The sequence below is a fragment of the Catharus ustulatus genome, chromosome 40 (assembly GCF_009819885.2).
Source record: "Catharus ustulatus isolate bCatUst1 chromosome 40, bCatUst1.pri.v2, whole genome shotgun sequence".
Lineage (NCBI taxonomy): Eukaryota > Metazoa > Chordata > Aves > Passeriformes > Turdidae > Catharus > Catharus ustulatus.
In genome coordinates this window covers 105,956-123,965 of record NC_046260.1, presented here as the reverse complement: position 1 = coordinate 123,965, position 18,010 = coordinate 105,956, and the positions used below count along the sequence as shown (strand labels likewise).

At 41.6% G+C, this 18,010-nt stretch overlaps 1 protein-coding gene across 1 annotated transcript; it reads left to right on the top strand.

Annotated features, from left to right (window-relative positions):
• The first annotated feature begins 106 nt into the window (after positions 1 to 106).
• RUSF1 (RUS family member 1) lies at positions 107 to 16,901 on the top strand. Its single transcript, XM_033084542.1, has 15 exons — positions 107 to 183; positions 2,269 to 2,360; positions 3,785 to 3,862; positions 4,862 to 4,976; positions 6,445 to 6,490; positions 7,102 to 7,134; positions 7,337 to 7,442; positions 8,000 to 8,101; positions 8,951 to 9,021; positions 9,725 to 9,963; positions 10,360 to 10,417; positions 11,729 to 11,799; positions 13,414 to 13,575; positions 15,855 to 15,932; positions 16,772 to 16,901. The coding sequence occupies exons 1-15, from the start codon at positions 168 to 170 to the stop codon at positions 16,879 to 16,881; spliced, it is 1,377 nt and encodes a 458-aa protein (XP_032940433.1). The 5' UTR covers positions 107 to 167; the 3' UTR covers positions 16,882 to 16,901.
• The last annotated feature ends 1,109 nt before the right edge of the window (positions 16,902 to 18,010 follow it).

The window sequence follows — 18,010 nt, the reverse complement described above, 5'->3', positions numbered from 1 at the left end:
TACCATCGAGTTGCGGAGGCCTCGGGGCCGGAGCGGCTCCGCCGGGACCATAGAGAGGCGAGGGGGCGTGGCCAGAGCGCCCCTCCGTCACCATGGCAACGCCGGAAGCCGGAAGTGCCAACAACCGGAAGTTTAACAACCGGAAGTGCCAACAACCGGAAGTGCCAATGGAGCGGCCGGAGGGTAACGGGGAAGGGTGCGGGAGACCCCAAAATGCCCCAAAATGTCCCAAAATCTCCACAAAATGCCCCAAAATCAACCTCGGCACCCCAAAAATCGATTCCGGCGTCCCGAAATTTGCTGAAACCGACCCCGAGAGCTCGAAAATCGCCGCGAATTGTCCCGAAATCGGCGCCGGGAAATCAAAATTTACCCGAAATTGCCCCAAAATCGGTCCCGAAATTCCAAATTTTCCCTGGAAATCCCCGTGGAAAATTCCCAAATTCCCCAAATTCCTAAGTTTCCCACATTTTTCCCCAGAATTTGCCCCCAAATCTCCTTTTATCCCACAGCTGCTCTTTCTGGGGCTGGCTCGAGGCCGCTTGGGGGTCCCAAAAATCCTCCAAAATAAAAAAAAAATCCCCAAATTTCCCGAAAATATTCACAAAAATTATGTTAAAAAAACCCCTCAAACATAATCCCCAAAAATTAAAATTAAAAAAAAAATTAAATCCTAAATTATTTTTAAAAATCCTAAATCTCAGGGAAAAAAATCAGATAAAAAATGAAAAAAAAATCAAAAATAAATGCTAAAAAAAAACCCCAAATCCCCTTTTTTTCCCCAAACAGTCCTCAGTAATTCAAATTTTTCCCCAAATTCCCGAAAATTTCTTTTTTTTTCCCCCAAATTTCCTTGCAGCCCTGACTCAGTGCTGCTGTTTTTGGGGCTCGCTCGAGGCTGCAAAAATTCCCCCAAAATATCCCCCAAAAAATCCCCAAAAATTCTCCAAAAATTCCTGAAAATTCCCCAAAATATCTCCACAAAAAGCCAAAAAAATCGAAAAAAAAATCTTCAAAACATCAAAAAACAAATCCCATAAAATTAAAAATATCCCCCCCAAAAATTTCCAAGAAAGAAAAAAAATCCATAAAAATCCCCCCCCCAAAAATCCCCAAAATTTCCCCAAAAATTCCACAAGAAATCCCAAATTTTTTTTTAAAAATCCCCAAACAAAATTCCAGAAAAAAACAAAAAAGGAATTCCAACAAAAATAATTTTAAAATTGCCAAACAAAATTCCCCCCAAAATTCCCAAAATTTAAAAAAAAAAATCCCCAGAAATCCCAAAATTTTCCCAAAAAATCTCAAAAATATCCCAGAAAAATTTGTTGAAATATCTCCCAAAAAATGCCAAAAAAATTTTAAAAATCCCCCCAAAAATTCCAAAGAAATTTTAAAATCCCCAAACACAATTACCCAAAAATAGCCCCAAAATTAAAAAAAAATCCTAAAAAAAATTCCCCCAAAATCCCAAAAAATGCCACAAAAATCCTCCCCAAAATCCCTAAAAAATCTAAAAAATATTCCCAAAATCATCATAAAAATCCCAAAATATTTCTCCCCTTAAACCAAGAAACAGCTCCAAAAAAAATGGAAAAAAAAATCTGAAATAAATAAAAAAATAAAAAAAAAATCTGAAAAACTCTGGGAAAAAAATCCCCAAAAATTAAGAAAAAAATCCCAAATAATAATAAAAAATTCCCCAAAAAACTCCCCGAAATCCCCCTAAAAAATGAAAAAAAATTGCCAAAATCATCATAAAAACCCCAGAATATTTCCCACCCCAGAACCAAGAAACAGCTTTAAAAAATGGGGAAAAAATCTGAAATAAATAAATAAATATCTGAAAAACTCTGGAAAAAAATCCCCAAAAAATAAATAAAAAATTACCAAAAAAATCCAAAAAAAATTCCCCAAAAAATCCTCCCCAAAAAATTAAAATAAAAATCCCCAAATCATCATAAAAACCCCAAAATATTTCTCCCCCCTCAAAACCCAAGAAACAGCTCCAAAAAATGGAAAATAAATCTTAAAAAAAAAAAATTTAAAAGCTGAAAAAAAAAATTCTAAAAAGTAAAAAAAAAAAAGAAAAAAATTTTAAAAATTGAAAAAAAATTCCCCAAAAAATCAAGAAAAAAAAAGTTTAAAAATTAAAAAAAAATTTTAAAAAATCAGATTTTTCCCACAAAATCCCCCAAAAATTCCCCAAAATCTCCCCAAAATTTCCAAAAATCCCAAATTTAATTTTTTCCCCCGATTTCTTTGCAGCCCCAGCTCTGTGTCGCTGTTTTTGGGGCTCCCTCGAGGCCGCTCCCGCTGGGAAGGAAAGCGTCCGAGAAAAACTGAGGAGAGCGGCGGCGGTGAGAGAAAAAAAAAACTGAATTTTTTAGAGAAAAAATGGGGATTTTGGGAAAATTTGGGAATTTTGGGGGGGAAATTGGGGAAAAATTGGGAATTTTTCTGGATTTTTTTGGGAATTATTTTGGATTTTTTTGGGAATTTTGGGGATTATTTTGGATTTTTGAGGGGATTGGTTTGGGATTTTTTGGCGGAATTTGTGGGATTTTTTTTTTGATTTTGGGAGATTTTAGGGGGGGATTTTTTGAGTTTTTTTGGAAGAATTTATGGGATTTTTTTTGGGTATTTGGGGGGATTTTTTTGAGATTTTGAGGGATTTTTTGGAAGAATTTATGGGATTTTTTTGGGTATTTTGGGGGATTTTTTTGAGATTTTGGGGGATTTTTTGGGAAGTTTTTGGGGGGTTTTGGGAAAATTTTCAGGATTTTTGTCTGCATTTTTTGGGATTTTTTTGGGGAATTTTTCTGGATTTTTTTGGGAATTATTTTTTATTTTTGGGGGGATTTTTGGGGATTTTTTTGGGAATTTCGGGGATTATTTTGGATTTTTGAGGGGATTGGTTTGGGATTTTTGGGGGGAATTTGTGGGATTTTTTTTTGGATTTTGGGAGATTTTGGGGGGGGATTTTTTGAGTTTTTTTGGAAGAATTTATGGGATTTTTTTTGGGTATTTTGGGGAATTTTTTTGAGATTTTGGGGGATTTTTTGGGAAGTTTTTGAGGGGGTTTGGGAAATTTTTCAGGATTTTTGGTGGCATTTTTTGGGATTTTTTTGGGGGATTTTTCTGGATTTTTTTTTGGAATTATTTTTGATTTTTGGGAGGATTTTTGGGGGGAATTTGTGGGATTTTGGGGGGATTTTTTGAGGAATTTTTGGAGGGGTTTTGGAGAATTTTCCAGGATTTTTGGGGGGATTTTTTTGGATTTTTTTAGAGATTTTGGGGAGGTTGCAGAGAGTGGCGGAAGTGAGAGAAAAATGGGGAAAAAAAGAGAATTTTGGGAAAATTCCGGAATTTTAGGGTTAATTTCTTGGGAATTTGGGGATTTTTCAGGAATTTTTGACGATTTGTGGGGTTTTTTGGGTTTAAAACTGATTTTTTTGTTGTTTTTGGGCGAGTCTGGGGGTATTTGGGTGGAATTTTTAGGTTCTTGGATGGAATTTTGGGGTGAAATTTGTCGATTTTTGTGATCCCTGATGGAATTTTGGGCGGATTTGGGTGGAATTTTTGGGAATTTTGTATGGAATTTGTGGTGAAATTTGGGAATTTTGGGGGGATTTTTGTGAAATTTTTTTTTTAAGATTTGTGGATTTTGGGAGGGAATTTTTTCGTGAATTTTTCTGTGACTTTTTCCTGTTTTTTTTTTTTCACCCCAAATTTTTTCCATGAATTTTGGGAATTTCGGGAATTCCTCCCCTTCCCCCTGCAGCGGATTCTGCTCCCTCAGGGCTACCCCGAGAGCGTCAGCCCCGACTACGCCCGGTACCAGTGCTGGGATGGGCTGCAGGTACTGGTTTGTACTGGTTTGTACTGGTTTGTACTGGTTTGTACTGGTTTGTACTGGTTTGTACTGGTTTATACTGGTTTATACTGGTTTATGTTGAGTTTCCGGGCCGTATCCAAAATGGCTGCCCAAGATGGTGGCACCCATCTGAGTTTTCAAAATGACTGCTCAAAATGGCTGCTCAAAATGGCTACCACAGAATGAATCTAAGGTGGCTGCCCAAGATGGCGATGAGGTCCCAAAATGGTCGTGCAAGATGGCTGCCACGGAAAGAATCTAAAATGGCTGTCCAAAATGGCTGCCATGGAAAGAATCTAAAATGGCTGACCAAAATGGCTGCCACAGAAAAAAATCTAAAATGGCTACCCAAGATGGCGGTGCCCATGTGAGGTCCCAAAATGGCCGTCCAAGATGGCTGCCACAGAATCTAAGATGGCCACCCAAGATGGCGCCCTATCATGGCCAGCTATTGGTCCATGCTGGTTTATAATGGTTTATACTGGTCCGTACTGGTCCATACTGGTCCGTAGTGGTTTATACTGGTCCGTATTGGTCTGTACTGGTCCGTACCGGTCCATACTGATCCATACTGGTCCATACTGGTCTGTAGTGGTTTATACTGGTCCATACTGGTCCACACTGGTTTATACCAGTCCATACTGGTTTATACTGGTCTGTACTGCTCCGTACTGGTTTATACCGGTCCATACTGGTCCATACTGATCCATACTGGTCTGTACTGGTCCGTACTGGTCCATACTGGTCCGTACTGGTTCATACCGGTCTGTACGGGTTTATACTGGTCCATACTGGTTTATACTGGTCCGTACTGCTCCGTACTGGTCCATACTGGTCTGTACCGGTCCGTACCAGTTCATACCGGTCCATACTGGTCCATACTGGTCCATACTGGTCCATACTGGTCCACACTGGTTTATACTGGTCCGTACTGGTCTGTACTGGTCCATACTGGTTTATACTGGTCCGTACTGGTCTGTCCAGGCTCTCTGCTCCACCATGGCCGCCTCTCTCTCCACCCGCTCCGTGCTCGAGGCCGTCGGGGTCGGCGACGGCGCCGCCACCGTCACCGGGGCCACGCTGACCTGGCTGCTGCGGGGTGAGACCGGGATTCACGGCATTCCCAAAGTTCCCAAAATTCCCGACCAAAATTCCCAGAATTCCCAAAATTCCTGACCAAAATTCCAAAAATTCTGGACCCAGAATTCCAAAAATTCTGAATCCAAAATTCCAAAAATTCCAGACCCAAAATTCCTAAAATTCCAAAAATTCCGGATCCAAAATTCCCAAAATTCCCCAAAATCTGGACTCAAATTCCCAGAATTCCCAAAATTCCTGACCAGAATTCCCAAAATTCCTGGCCAGAATTCCCAAAATTCCTAAAAGGCCTGACCAAAAGTCCCAAAATTCCAAAAATTCCCGACCAAAATTCCCAGAATTCCCAAAATTCCTGACCAGAATTCCCGGAATTCCCAAAATTCCTGACCAAAATTCCAAAAATTCCGGAGCCAAAATTCCCAAAATCCTGGACTCCAAATTCCCAAAATTCCCCAAATTCCAAAAATTCCTAACCACAATTTCCAAAATTCCCAAAATCCTGGACTCCAAATTCCCAAAATTCCCCAAATTCCAAAAATTCCTAACCACAATTTCCAAAATTCCCAAAATCCTGGACTCCAAATTCCCAAAATTCCAAAATTTCCCGACTCAAATTACTGAAATTCCCAAAATTCCCAAAATTCCAGACCCAGAATTCCCAAAATTCCAAAAATTCTGGACCCCAAAAACCCCAAATTGCCAAAATTCCAAATCCAGAATTCCCAAAATTCCAAAAATTCTGAGCCAAAAATTCCAAAAATTCCTGAACCAAAATTCCCTGAATTCCCACAATTCCTGACCAAAATTCCCAAAATTCCGGAGCCGAATTCCAAAAATTCCGAATCCAAATCCCCAGAATTCCATCCCAAGATTCCCAGAATTCCTGGGATTCCGGACTCAAATTCCTCAACCAAACTCCCGGCATTCAAAAAAATTCCAAATTCCCAAAGTTCCTAAAATTCCAGACCCAAATTCCCAAAATTCAAAAAATTCCCAAAATTCCGGACTCAAAATTCCCAAAATTCCCAAAATTCTGGACCCAGAATTCCCAAAATTCCAAAAATTCTGGACCCAAAATGCCCAAAATTCCAAAAATTCTGGACCCCAAATTCCCAAAATTCTGGACCCAAAATTCCCAAAATTCCCAAAATTCTGGACTCAAATTCCCAGAATTCCCAAAATTCTGGACCCAAATTCCTGAAATTTCCAGAATTCCAGATCTAAATTCTCAAAATCTCCAAAAATTCCAGACCCCAAATTCCCAAAATTCCAAATATTCTGGACCCATAATTCCAAAAATTCCCAAAATCCTGAACTCAAATTCCCAGAATTCCCAAAATTCCAAAAATTTTGGGCCCAAAATTCCCAAAATTCTGGACTCAAATTCCCAGAATTCCCAGAATTCCCAGAATTCCCAGTCCCCAATTCCCAAATTCCAGCCCCAATTCCCATTTTTTTTTCCTCCTCAGACGGGGTCGGGATCATCACCAGGATCCTCTTTGTGTGGCTGCAGGGGTGAGACTGGGACGGACTGGGACAAACTGGGATGGGCTGGGAATGGACTGGGATGGGACTGGGATGGAACTGGGAGGGACTGGGAATGGACTGGGAGGGACTGGGAATGGACTGGGATGGAACTGGGATGGAACTGGGAGGGACTGGGATGGGCTGGGAATGGACTGGGATGGGACTGGGAGGGACTGGGACAAACTGGGAGGGACTGGGATGGGACTGGGATGGGACTGGGATGGACTGGGATGGGACTGGGATGGACTGGGAATGGACTGGGATAAACTGGGAGGGACTGGGATGGACTGGGAGGGACTGGGATAAACTGGGATAAGCTGGGATGGACTGGGAGAGACTGGGAGCTCTCTTCTGGTCCACATCAGTTTGGACCAGTCTGTACTGGTTTATACTGGTCCATACTGGTCTGTACTGGTTTATACTGGTCCATACTGGTTTATACTGGTCCATACTGGTTTATACTGGTCCATACTGGTCTATACTCATCCATACCAGCCCATACTGGTCCATACCGGTCCATACCAGTCCATACTGGTTTATACTGGTCCATACTGGTCCATACTGGTTTATACTGGTCCATACTGGTTTCCCTCCCCCAGGAGCCACCTGGACTGCGAGGCCAAGCAATGGCGGTGAGGCCCCGCCCCCTTTTTACCATATATGGCCATTACCGCCTAAGCCCTGCCCCTTTTACCATATATGGCAGCAAATCCCTGCCTCAGCCCAAGCCCTGCCCCCTCCATTGCCATATAAGGGCAGGCCCTGCCCACAGCTCCATATAAGGGCAGGCCCTGCCCACAGCTCCATATAAGGGCAGGCCCCGCCCCCTCCCAGGTTCGTGGCGGATTTGCTCAATGACGTCGCCCTGGTGCTGGAAATCCTCGCTCCCTATTGGCTGAGCCTGAGCCCCGCCCTCCTGGTGATGGCGGCCGTGGCCAGGGTGGGACTGGGGGGGAACTGGGAGGGACTGGGAATAAACTGGGAGGGTCTGGGAGGCAACTGGGAGGGACTGGGAGGGACTGGGAATGGACTGGGAGGGGATTGGGAATGGACTGGGAGGGACTGGGAGGGACTGGGATGGACTGGGAATAAACTGGGAGGGACTGGGGGGGACTGGGAATGAGCTGGGAGGGACTGGGATAGACTGGGAATGGACTGAGAGGGACTGGGAATAAACTGGGAGGGACGGGGAATGAACTGGGAGGGACTGGGAATGAACTGGGAGGGACTGGGATGGACTGGGAATAAACTGGGAGGGACTGGGAGGGACTGGGAATGGACTGGGAAGGAACTGGGATGGACTGGGAAGGAACTGGGATGTACTGGGACGGACTGGTTTATACTGGGATGTTCCTTGGAGTCAGGGTAGGAGCTTAAATTGGTTTATACTGGTTTGTAGTGGTCTGTACTGGTTTATACTGGTTTATTCCATTTGTACTGGTTTAAACCAGTTTAAACTGGTCCATACTGGTCCATACTGGTTTGTACTGGTCCCAGTGCGTGGTGGGCGTGGCCGGTGGCGCCACCCGAGCGGCCCTGGCCGTGCACCAGGCCCGGAGGGACAACGTGGCCGACGTGGCCGCCAAGGACGGCAGCCAGGTGGGACTGGGAGCACTGGTTTATACTGGGAGGGCACTGGGAGTGTCCATACTGGTTTATACTGGTTTAGACTGGGAGCTAAGGGAGCTACCAATCCAAGATGGCCACCAAATGATATATATATTCCAATATGGCGGCCAAATGAAGGAATCCAAGATGGCCGCCAAATGTCTTAATCCAAAATGGCCGCCAAGGACGGCAGCCAGGTGGGACTGGGAGCACTGGTTTATACTGGTCCATACTGGTTTATACTGATCCATACCAGTCCATACTGGTCCATACCGGTCCGTACTAGTTTATATTGATGCATACTGGTTTATACTGGTTTATACTGGTCTGTACTGGTGTATATTGATCCATACTGGTCCATACTGGTTTATACTGGTCTGTACTGGTCTGTACTGGTTTATACTAGTCAGTACTGTGTTATACTGGTCCATACTGGTTTATATTGGTTTATACTGGTTTGTACCAGTTCATACCAGTTTATACTGGTCCGTACTGGTCCATACTGGTTTATACAGGTCCATACTGGCCCATACTGGTTTATACCGGTCCATACTGGTCCGTACTGGTTTATACCAGTTTATACTGGTCCATACTGGTTTATACTGGTCCATACTGGCCCATACTGGTTTATACCGGTCCATACTGGTCCATACTGGTTTATACCAGTTTATACTGGTCCATACTGGTTTATACCGGTCCATACTGACCCATACTGGTTTATACCAGTCTATACTGGTCCATACTGGTTTATATTGGTTTATACTGGTTTGTACCAGTTCATACCAGTTTATACTGGTCCGTACTGGTCGATACTGGTTTATACTGGTCTGTACTGGGCAGGAGACGCTGGTGAACGGTGCTGGGCTGTTGCTGTCGCTGCTGCTCCTCCCCCTGCTGGACGGGCGGCCATGGTGAGGGGCGGGGCCTAAATGGGTGGGGCTTGAAGGGGCGGGGCCTGAATGGGTGGGGCTTAAAAATTATGTGTTTTAAGGGGCGGGGTTTCAATAAAGAGGCGGGGCTTAAATGAGGTGGGATTAAGGGGCGGGGCTTAAAGAGGCGGGGCTTAAAGAGTTTCAGATGTCCAGGTGAGGTTGGACTCAGGTGAGGTGGGCAGGGCTTAACAAAATGGGGTGTGGCTTATTGGGAAGTGGGTGTGGCTTATCTGGAACTGGACGTGGCTCAGGTGAGGTGGGCGTGGCCCAGGTGAGGTTTGGGAGGTCTTAGGTGAGGTGGGCGTGGCTTAATGGGAACTGGGCGTGGCTTATCCAGACATGGGCGTGTCCCAGCCTTACCTGGGCTTGGCTCAGGTGTGTTGGGCGTGGCCCAGGTGAGGTGGGCGTGGCTTATTTACAACTGGGTGTGGTTTAACTGGACTTAGGCGTGGTTTAATGATGTAGGCGTGGCTTATCTGAATCTGGGCGTGTCCCAACCTCACCTGGCCACGCCCCTTACCTTTCCAGCCTCACCTGGGCATTATCCAGGTGTGCTGGGTGTGACCCAGGTGAGGTGGGCGTGGCTTATCTGGAACCAGGCATGGTTTAACTGGAATTAGGCGTGGTTTAACTGGACTTAGGTGTGGTTTATCCTGACCTGGCCCCGCCCTCACCTGTGCAGGCTCACCTGGGCCGTGCTGTTGCTGCTCCTGGCCGCTCACCTGGGCTCCAACCTGGCGGCCCTGGGCTCGCTGACGCTGCCGGGGCTGAACCGGCCCCGCCTCCGCCTCGCCATTGGCTGGGCCCTCCGAGGGGGCGGGGCTAACGGGGAGAGGGGCGTGGCCTGGAGCGGAAAGGGCGGGGTCAGGCTGGAGCTGCCCCGCCCCCAGCAGGTGAATCCCAGGGAGCCGCTGCTGCCAGGTGAGGGGGGAGGGGACACCTGGGGACATCTGGGGACACCTGAGCACACCTGGGCACATCTGGGGGAAATCTGGGGGGATTTGAGGTCACCTGGACACACCTGGGGAGGATTTTGGGGTCACCTGGGGACACTTGGAAGGGATTTTGGGGTCACCTGAACACACCTGGGCTCACCTGGACACACCTGGGGGATTTTGGGGTCACCTGGGCACACCTGGAGGGGATTTGGTGACGTTTTGGGGTCACCTGGGGGGATTTTGGGGTCACCTGAGCACACCTGGGGACACCTGGGCACACCTGGGAGGATTTTGGGGACATTTTGGGCACACCTGGGCACACCTGGGAAGGATTTTGGGGACACCTGGGCACACCTGGATGACGTCCCCTCCCCCCCAGGTTTCGGTTCCCGGCTCCGGCTCCACCTGGGGGCGCCCCTGGAGCACCTGGTGAGCAGGTGAGGGGGGAATGGGATTGGGGAAAAATTTGGGAATTCTGGGGGGGAAATTTTGGGAAATTTTTATGGGGTTTTTTTAGAATTTTTAGAATTTTATTTTGTATTTTTGGGGATTTTTTTGAGATTTTTTTGGTATTTTTTTGGTATTTTTTGGAATTTTTTTGGAATTTTTGGCGTGTTTTTATGGGAATTTTTTTTTTATTTTTTAAATTTTACTTTGTATTTTTGGGGAATTTTGGGGGGATTTCTTGAGGATTTTTAAAATTTTATTTTGTATTTTTGGGGAATTTTTTGGGAATTTTTTAAGGAATTTTTTGAGATTTTTTGGGGGAATTTTTTTAGGATTTTTTAGATTTTATTTTGTAGTTTGGGGGAACTTTGGGGAATTTTTGGGGATTTTTTGGGGTTTTTTTAGGATTTTTAGAATTTTGTATTTTTGGGGATTTTTTGGGAAATTTTTTGGGATTTTTTTGATTTTTTTTTTAATTTTTGGGGTGCTTTTATGGGAATTTTTTTTATTTTTTAAATTTTACTTTGTAGTTTTGGGGGGATTTTTAAAGGATTTTTAAAATTTTATTTTGTATTTTTGGGGAATTTTTTGGGTATTTTTTAAGGAATTTTTTGAGATTTTTGGGGGAATTTTTTTAGGATTTTTTAGATTTTATTTTGTATTTTGGGGGAATTTTGGGGAATTTTTGGGGATTTTTTGGGGTTTATTTCAATAGTTTAAAAAAAAATTTTAAAAATATGATTTTAGGATTTTTTACACAATTTTTTTTTAATGTTTGGGAATTTTGGGGGAATTTTTTGGAAATTTTTGGGGGGATTTTTGGGGGGATTTGGGTGAATTTTTGGGGACTTTTTTTTGTGGGGGGAGAATTTTTGGGGGGATTTTTTTTTTTACTTTTTTTAGGAATTTTTTTGGAATTTTTTGGTCTTTTTGGGTCCTTTTGGGCTGAGTTTTTTTGAATTTTTAGGATTTTTCAGGGAGTATTTCATTATCTTTATTTTTAATACTTAAAAATTATTTTTAGAAATATTTTTAGGATTTTTTGGGGAATGTTTGGGGAATTTTTTTGGCATTTTTTGGGTGGAATTGGGGAATTTTTGGGTCATTTTGGGGTGGATTTGGGGGGAATTTTTGGCATTTAGGGGGTGAATTTTTTGGGAATTTTTGAGTCATTTTTGGGTCATTTTTGGGAATTTTTGGGTCATTTTTTGATGGATTTTTTTTGGATTTTTTTTAATATTAAAAATTTTATTATTTATTTCTAATTTGACCAATTTTTGCTTTTTTTGCCCCATTTTCAGCGAGGCTGAGCTGCAGAAAGCTCTGGAATGTGGAAACCCCGATTTCCTCGTCGTGCTCCGCCCCTCCCGAGGTGGGACCCAAAATTTGGGGCAAAATCCCCAAAAATCAACAAATTTGGGGGTGGAAAAACAGAAAAAAAAATTTGGGAAAAAGAACAAAATTTACACATTTTTTTGGGGGGGAAAATTTGCAAATTTTTCAAATTTTTTGGGGAAAAAACCCCCAAAATTTGGGGCAAAAATGGAAAAAAATTGAAAATAATTTGGGGAAAAAAGAACAAAATTTGGAAATTTTTGAGTGGGAAAATTCCCAAATTTTGGAGGGGAAAAGGGAAAAAAACAAAATTTGGGGGGGGGTCAAAGGAGGAAAAAAATAAAATTTTGGGGGGTAAAAGGAGGAAAAAATTCCAAAAATTTGGTGGGAAAATGGGAAAAAAATTTGGGGGAAATGGAGAAAAAAATTAAAAATATTTTTGGGGAAAAAGAACAAAATTTGCAAGTTTTTTGGGAAAAATTCCCAATTTTTTTAATTTTTTGGGGGAAAAAATATCAAAATTTGGGGAAAAAAGGGAAAAAAATGGGGGAAAATGGAAAAAAAATTGAAAATAATTTGGGGGAAAAATTTGGGTTAATTTTGGATAAATTTTGGCTCCTTTTTCCTTTAAAAATTCAAATTTTTGGCCATTTCTCATCTGATTTTCACCATTTTTTCATCGTTTGACTCCAAATTTTGGGGAGAATTTTTGGGAGAATTTTGGAGATTTTTGACAATTTCAGGGATTTTGATGATTTTGGATCCATTTCCCCAAATTTTGCTTTTCCAGGATGGAGTTTGGGTGGTTTTTCCCATTAAAAATTCCAAATTTTGGCCATTTTTTTATCAGATTTTCACCATTTTTTCACCTTTTGACCCCAAATTTTGGGGAGAATTTTGGGAATTTTTGGTATCCTGAAATTTCCTCCTCCCAGAATGGATTTTTGAGTGAATTTTGGATAAATTTTGGCTCTTTTTTCCATTAAAAATTCCAAATTTTGGCCATTTTTAATCCGGTTTTCACCAGTTTTTCACCTTTTCTCCTCAAATTTTTGGGAGAATTTTGGGAATTTTGTGAATTTTGGGAATCCTGAATTTCCTCCTCCCAGGATGAATTTTTGGGTGAATTTTGGCTGAATTTTGGATAAATTTGACTCCTTTTCCCTTTAAAAATTCCAGATTTTGACCATTTTTCATCCAATTTTCACCATTTTTTCACTTTTTCTTCATAAATTTCTGAGGATTTTTGGGGAATTTGGGGAATTTGGGGATTGTTGGATCCATTTTCCCAAATTTTGGCCTCCTGGGGTAGATTTTGGGGTGAATTTTGGGGTTTTTTCCCTTTAAAAATTCCAAATTTTGGCCATTTTTAATCCGATTTTCACCATTTTTTCACCTTTTGACCCCAAATTTTGGGGAGAATTTTGGGAATTTTGTGAATCCTGAAATTTCTTCCTTCCAGAATGGATTTTTGGGTAAATTTTTGATAAATTTTGGATAAATTTTGGCTCTTTTTCCCTTTAATAATTCCAAATTTTGGCCATTTTTCATCCAATTTTCACCATTTTTTCACCTTTTGATCCCAAATTTTGGGGAGAATTTTGGGAATTTTGTGAATTCTGAATTTCTCTCTCTCTCTTTTCCCCCCCAGGCTGGGTGGGGGTGGGGCTGCGCCGCGGGGCCCCCCCTGAGGCGCCGATTTTGGGCTGTGCCCAGGCCCTGCTGCTGGAGGAGCTGCTGGGGGAGGATTTGGGGACAGGGACCCCCCTGGGGCGGCTCCTGGGACCCCTCCAGAGACGCCTCAAGAGCTGCCGTGAGCGTTTGGGGAATTCTGGGAATTTGGGGAAATTCTGGGAATTTTAGGGGGGGTTAAATGGGATTTTTGGGGATTTTTTGGTAATTTTTTGGCGATTTTTCGGTGATTTTTTGGTGATTTTTTGGGAATTTTTCAGCAATTTTTGGGATTTTTTTTGGGAATTTTGGGGCTATTTTGGTGAATTTTTCGGGGGTTTAAATGGGATTTGTGAGGGATTTTTTTTTATTTTGGGGATTTTTTGGGGGAATTTTTGGGGATTTTTTAGGAATTTTTTGGGTTTTTTTGAGTCATTTTTGAGATTTTTTTAGGTAGGTTTTTGGGATTTTTTTTGGGACATTATTGGGAATTTGGGGGGGAATTTTGGGGGATTTTTTGGGATTTTTCAGGATTTTTCTTTAATTTTGGGGATTTTTTGGGCATTTTTTTTGAATTTTGTTGACTTTTTGGGGAATTTTGGAGATTTTTCGGGGAGATTTTTTTGGGATTTTGAGGTGATTTTATGGGAGATTTTTTTTTAATTTTTGGGGGAATTTTTTAGGAAGTTTTTTTATTTTTTAGACATTTCTTTGCATTTTTGGGGAATTTTTTGGGATATTTTTGGGGGAATTTGGGGGATTCTGGGGAAGGATTTGGGGACAGGGACCCCCCTGGGGCGGCTCCTGGGACCCCTCCAGAGACGCCTCAAGAGCTGCCGTGAGAGTTTGGGGGATTCTGGGAATTTGGGGAATTTTGGGAATTTTTTGGGGGGGTTAAATGGGATTTTTGGGGATTTTTTGGGATTTTTTGGTGATTTTTTGGTGATTTTTTGGTGATTTTTTGGGAATTTTTCAGCAATTTTTGGGATTTTTTTTGTGGAATTTTGGGGCTATTTTGGTGAATTTTTCGGGGTTTAAATGGGATTTTTGGGGTATTTTTTCTTTTTATTTTGGGAATATTTTTGGGAAGTTTTTTGGATTTTTTAGGAATTTTTTTGATTTTTTTTGGGACATTATTGAGATTTTTTTAGGTAGTTTTTTGGGATTTTTTTGGGACATTATTGGGAATTTTTGGAGAAATTTTGGGGGGATTTTTTTGGGATTTTGGGGGATTTTTTTGGAATTTTTTTGGGAATTTTTGAGATTTTTCGGGGAGATTTTTTGGGATTTTGAGGTGATTTTATGGGCGTTTTTTTTGGATTTTTTTACATTTTTTAGGATTTATTTTTATTTTTTAGGCACTATTTAACATTTTTTTAAAATTTTTTTTATATTTTAGGGGTAATTTGGGGATTCTGGGGGAGGATTTGGGGACAGGGACCCCCCTGGGGCGGCTCCTGGGACCCCTCCAGAGACGCCTCAAGAGCTGCCGTGAGCGTTTGGGGGATTCTGGGAATTTGGGGAATTTTTGGGAATTTTTTTTGGAATTTTCAGAGGGGTTAAATGGGATTTTTTGGGATTTTTTTGTGATTTTTTTGGAATTTTTTTGGGATTTTTTGGGATTTTTGGGGAATTTTTTGGGAAATTTTGGGGCATTAAATGGGAATTTTTGGGGGAATTTTTTGGGGGGGGATTTTTGGAGAATTTTTTGGAATTTTTGGGGGATTTTGGGAATTTGGGGTTTTTTTGGGATACTTTAGAATTTTTTGTATTTATTTTTCAGGATATTTTGGGATTTTTTGGGTAATTTTTGGGGGGTTAAATGGGATTTTTCAGGATTTTTTTGGGGTTCTTCAGGATATTTTTGGTGATTTTTTTGGAATTTTTTTGGAAATTGGGAGGAAATTTTTGGGAATTTTGGGTGATTTTTTTGGGTATTTATTGGGAATGTTTTGGGGAAGTTTTTTTTAATTTCTTGGGAATGTTCTGGGAATTTGGGAATTTTCAGGAAATTATTTGGGAATTTTTTGGGAAAGTTTTTGGGAACTTTTTTGGAATTTGGGAGGATTTTTTTGGGAATTTTGGGGGATTTTTTTTGGTATTTATTGGGAATGTTCTGGGAATTTTTGGGGAATTGTTTTGGGAATTTTGGGGGGATTTTTTTGTAATTTTTTAGGAATGTTCTGAGAGATTGGGAGTTTTCAGGAATTATTTGGGAATATTTTTGGGGAGATTTTAAAGAATTTGGGAGGAAACTGTTGGGAATTTTGAGGAATTTTTTTGGGAAATTTTGGGGAGATTTGGGGAAAATATTTTGGGGAATTTGGGAGGAACTTCTTGGGACATTTTGAGGCATTTGGGGAGAATTTTTTGTGAATTTTGTGGAATTTTGTGAATTTTGAATTTTGTCCCTCCCCCCAGCGCCGGGCGCGGTTCCCTGGGGGGTCCTGGCCGAGACCTCGCGGCTCTTCCGGGACCTTGGCCCCGCCCTCCTGCAAGGTTGGTGCCGCCTCTGTCGCGACAGAGCCCCCAAAATCGTGATAAAACCCCCACTTCCGGTTTCTACTTCCTGCTTCCTGTTTTGGTACCCAACTTCCGGTGCAATTTCCGGTTTTCACTTCCTGCTTCCTGTTTCTGCACCCAACTTCCGGTGCCACTTCCTGTTTTCACTTCCTGCTTCCGCTTTTGGGTTGGCATTTTCAGGTGGCGAATTTGGGGCAATTTTGGTGGATTTTGGGATTCTGGGGGCGGGATTTGAGAAGAATTTGGGGAAATTTTGGGGAATTTCAATGAATTTGGGAAGATTTTGTGGAATTTGGGGGAAAATTTGGGTGGATTTTGTGGAATTTGGGTGAATTTTGTGCATTGAGGAAACTTTTTTTTGTGGAATTCGGGGGATTTTGGAAAATTTCTGAAAATTTGGGGTCATTTTGTGAGAATATGAGTGAATCCGAGGAGATTCTGATGAAAATTCCAACATTTTTGATCCAAAATTTTGGTAACTCAGGCAAAATTTTGAATCGAAATTTTAGAGAATTTTAACCCAAAAATTCGCCCGAATTTTTTTGAATTTTGGCTGAATTTTGAGGAATTTTTGTGGAATTTTGTGGAAATTTGGCTGAAATTTGAAGAAATTTCGTGGGAATTTTAAAAATTTGGGAACTTTGGGGCAGAACCGAGGGGATTTTGGGTGAATTTGTTGAATTTCGTAAAATTTGGGGAAGATTCCTCGGGTTTGGGCGGGAATTCTGAAACAGGAAACCCGGGAAAAGCCACTTCCGGTGGCACTTCCGGTTCACTTCCGGGTTGGTTTTTCACCGTGATGGCGCCCCCTGCAGGGCTGGAGGCCGCCGGTTGGGACACGCAGCGCCCCCTGCTGGCCGTGGACGAGTGGAGACTGGAGTGGGCGGAGCCGGGGAAAAAAATCGAAAATTGTTCCAAAAAATAAAAATAAAAAAAATTTATGGAATTTTTGGTGAATTTCAGGTGGAATTTGGGAAAATTTTGAGGGATTTTGGTTGAAATTTGGGGGATTTTGGGTGGAATTTGGGAAAAAATTTGGGGGAAATTTGGGATTTTTGGCGGAATTTGGGGGATTTGAGGAGAAATTTTGGGGATTTTGGGTGGGAATTGCAGAATTTTGGGGAAATCCGGGGAAAAATCGAGGGAATTTGGGGTGGAATTTTGGAATTGAGGAAATTTGGGGAATTTTGGGTCGATTTTGGGTCATTTTTTTGGTCAATTTTGGGTGAATTTGTGTCAATTTTGGGCCACTTTTTTGCGTCAATTTTGGGACAATTTTAATAAATTTTGGGTCCATTTTGGATCACATTTTTGGGGTAAATTTTGGGGTGATTTTGGTCCATTTTGGGTCATTTTTGTGTCAATTTTGTGTCATTTCGGGTCCATTTTGGGTCAATTTTTTAAACTCTATTTTGGGTGAATTTGGGTCAATTTTGGGTCATTTCTCCTTTAATTTTGTGTCCATTTTGGGTCATTTTGAGTCATCTTGGGTCATTTTAAGGTCATTTTTTGTCAATTTTGGGTCATTTGGTATCCATTTTGTGTTAATATTTTAGAGTCAATTTTGGGCTGATTTGGGTCAATTTTGGGTCAATTTTGGGTCACTTTGGGTCAATTTTGAGTCACTTTTTTTGTCTCCATTTTGGGCTGATTTGTGCCATTTTTGGCTCCATTTTTCACCATTTCCAGCCTTTTTCCCCTTTTTCCCCATTTTTTCCCCATTTATTCCCATTTTTCCCCATTTTCCCCCATTTTTCCCATTTTTCCCCATTTTCCTCCATTTTTTTCTCCATTTTCCTCAATTTTTGTCCCATTTTCCCATTTTCTCCCCATTTTTTCCCCATTTATTCCCATTTTTTCCACATTCTTCCCACATTTTTTCCACATTTTTTCTCCATTTTTTTCATTTTTTTCCCCATTTTTCCCCATTATTTCTCTCATTTTCCCCCATTTTTTCCCCATTTATTCCCATTTTTTCCCCATTTTTCCCCATTATTTCTCCCATTTTTCCTCATTTTTTCCCCATTTATTCCCATTTTTTCCACATTCTTCCC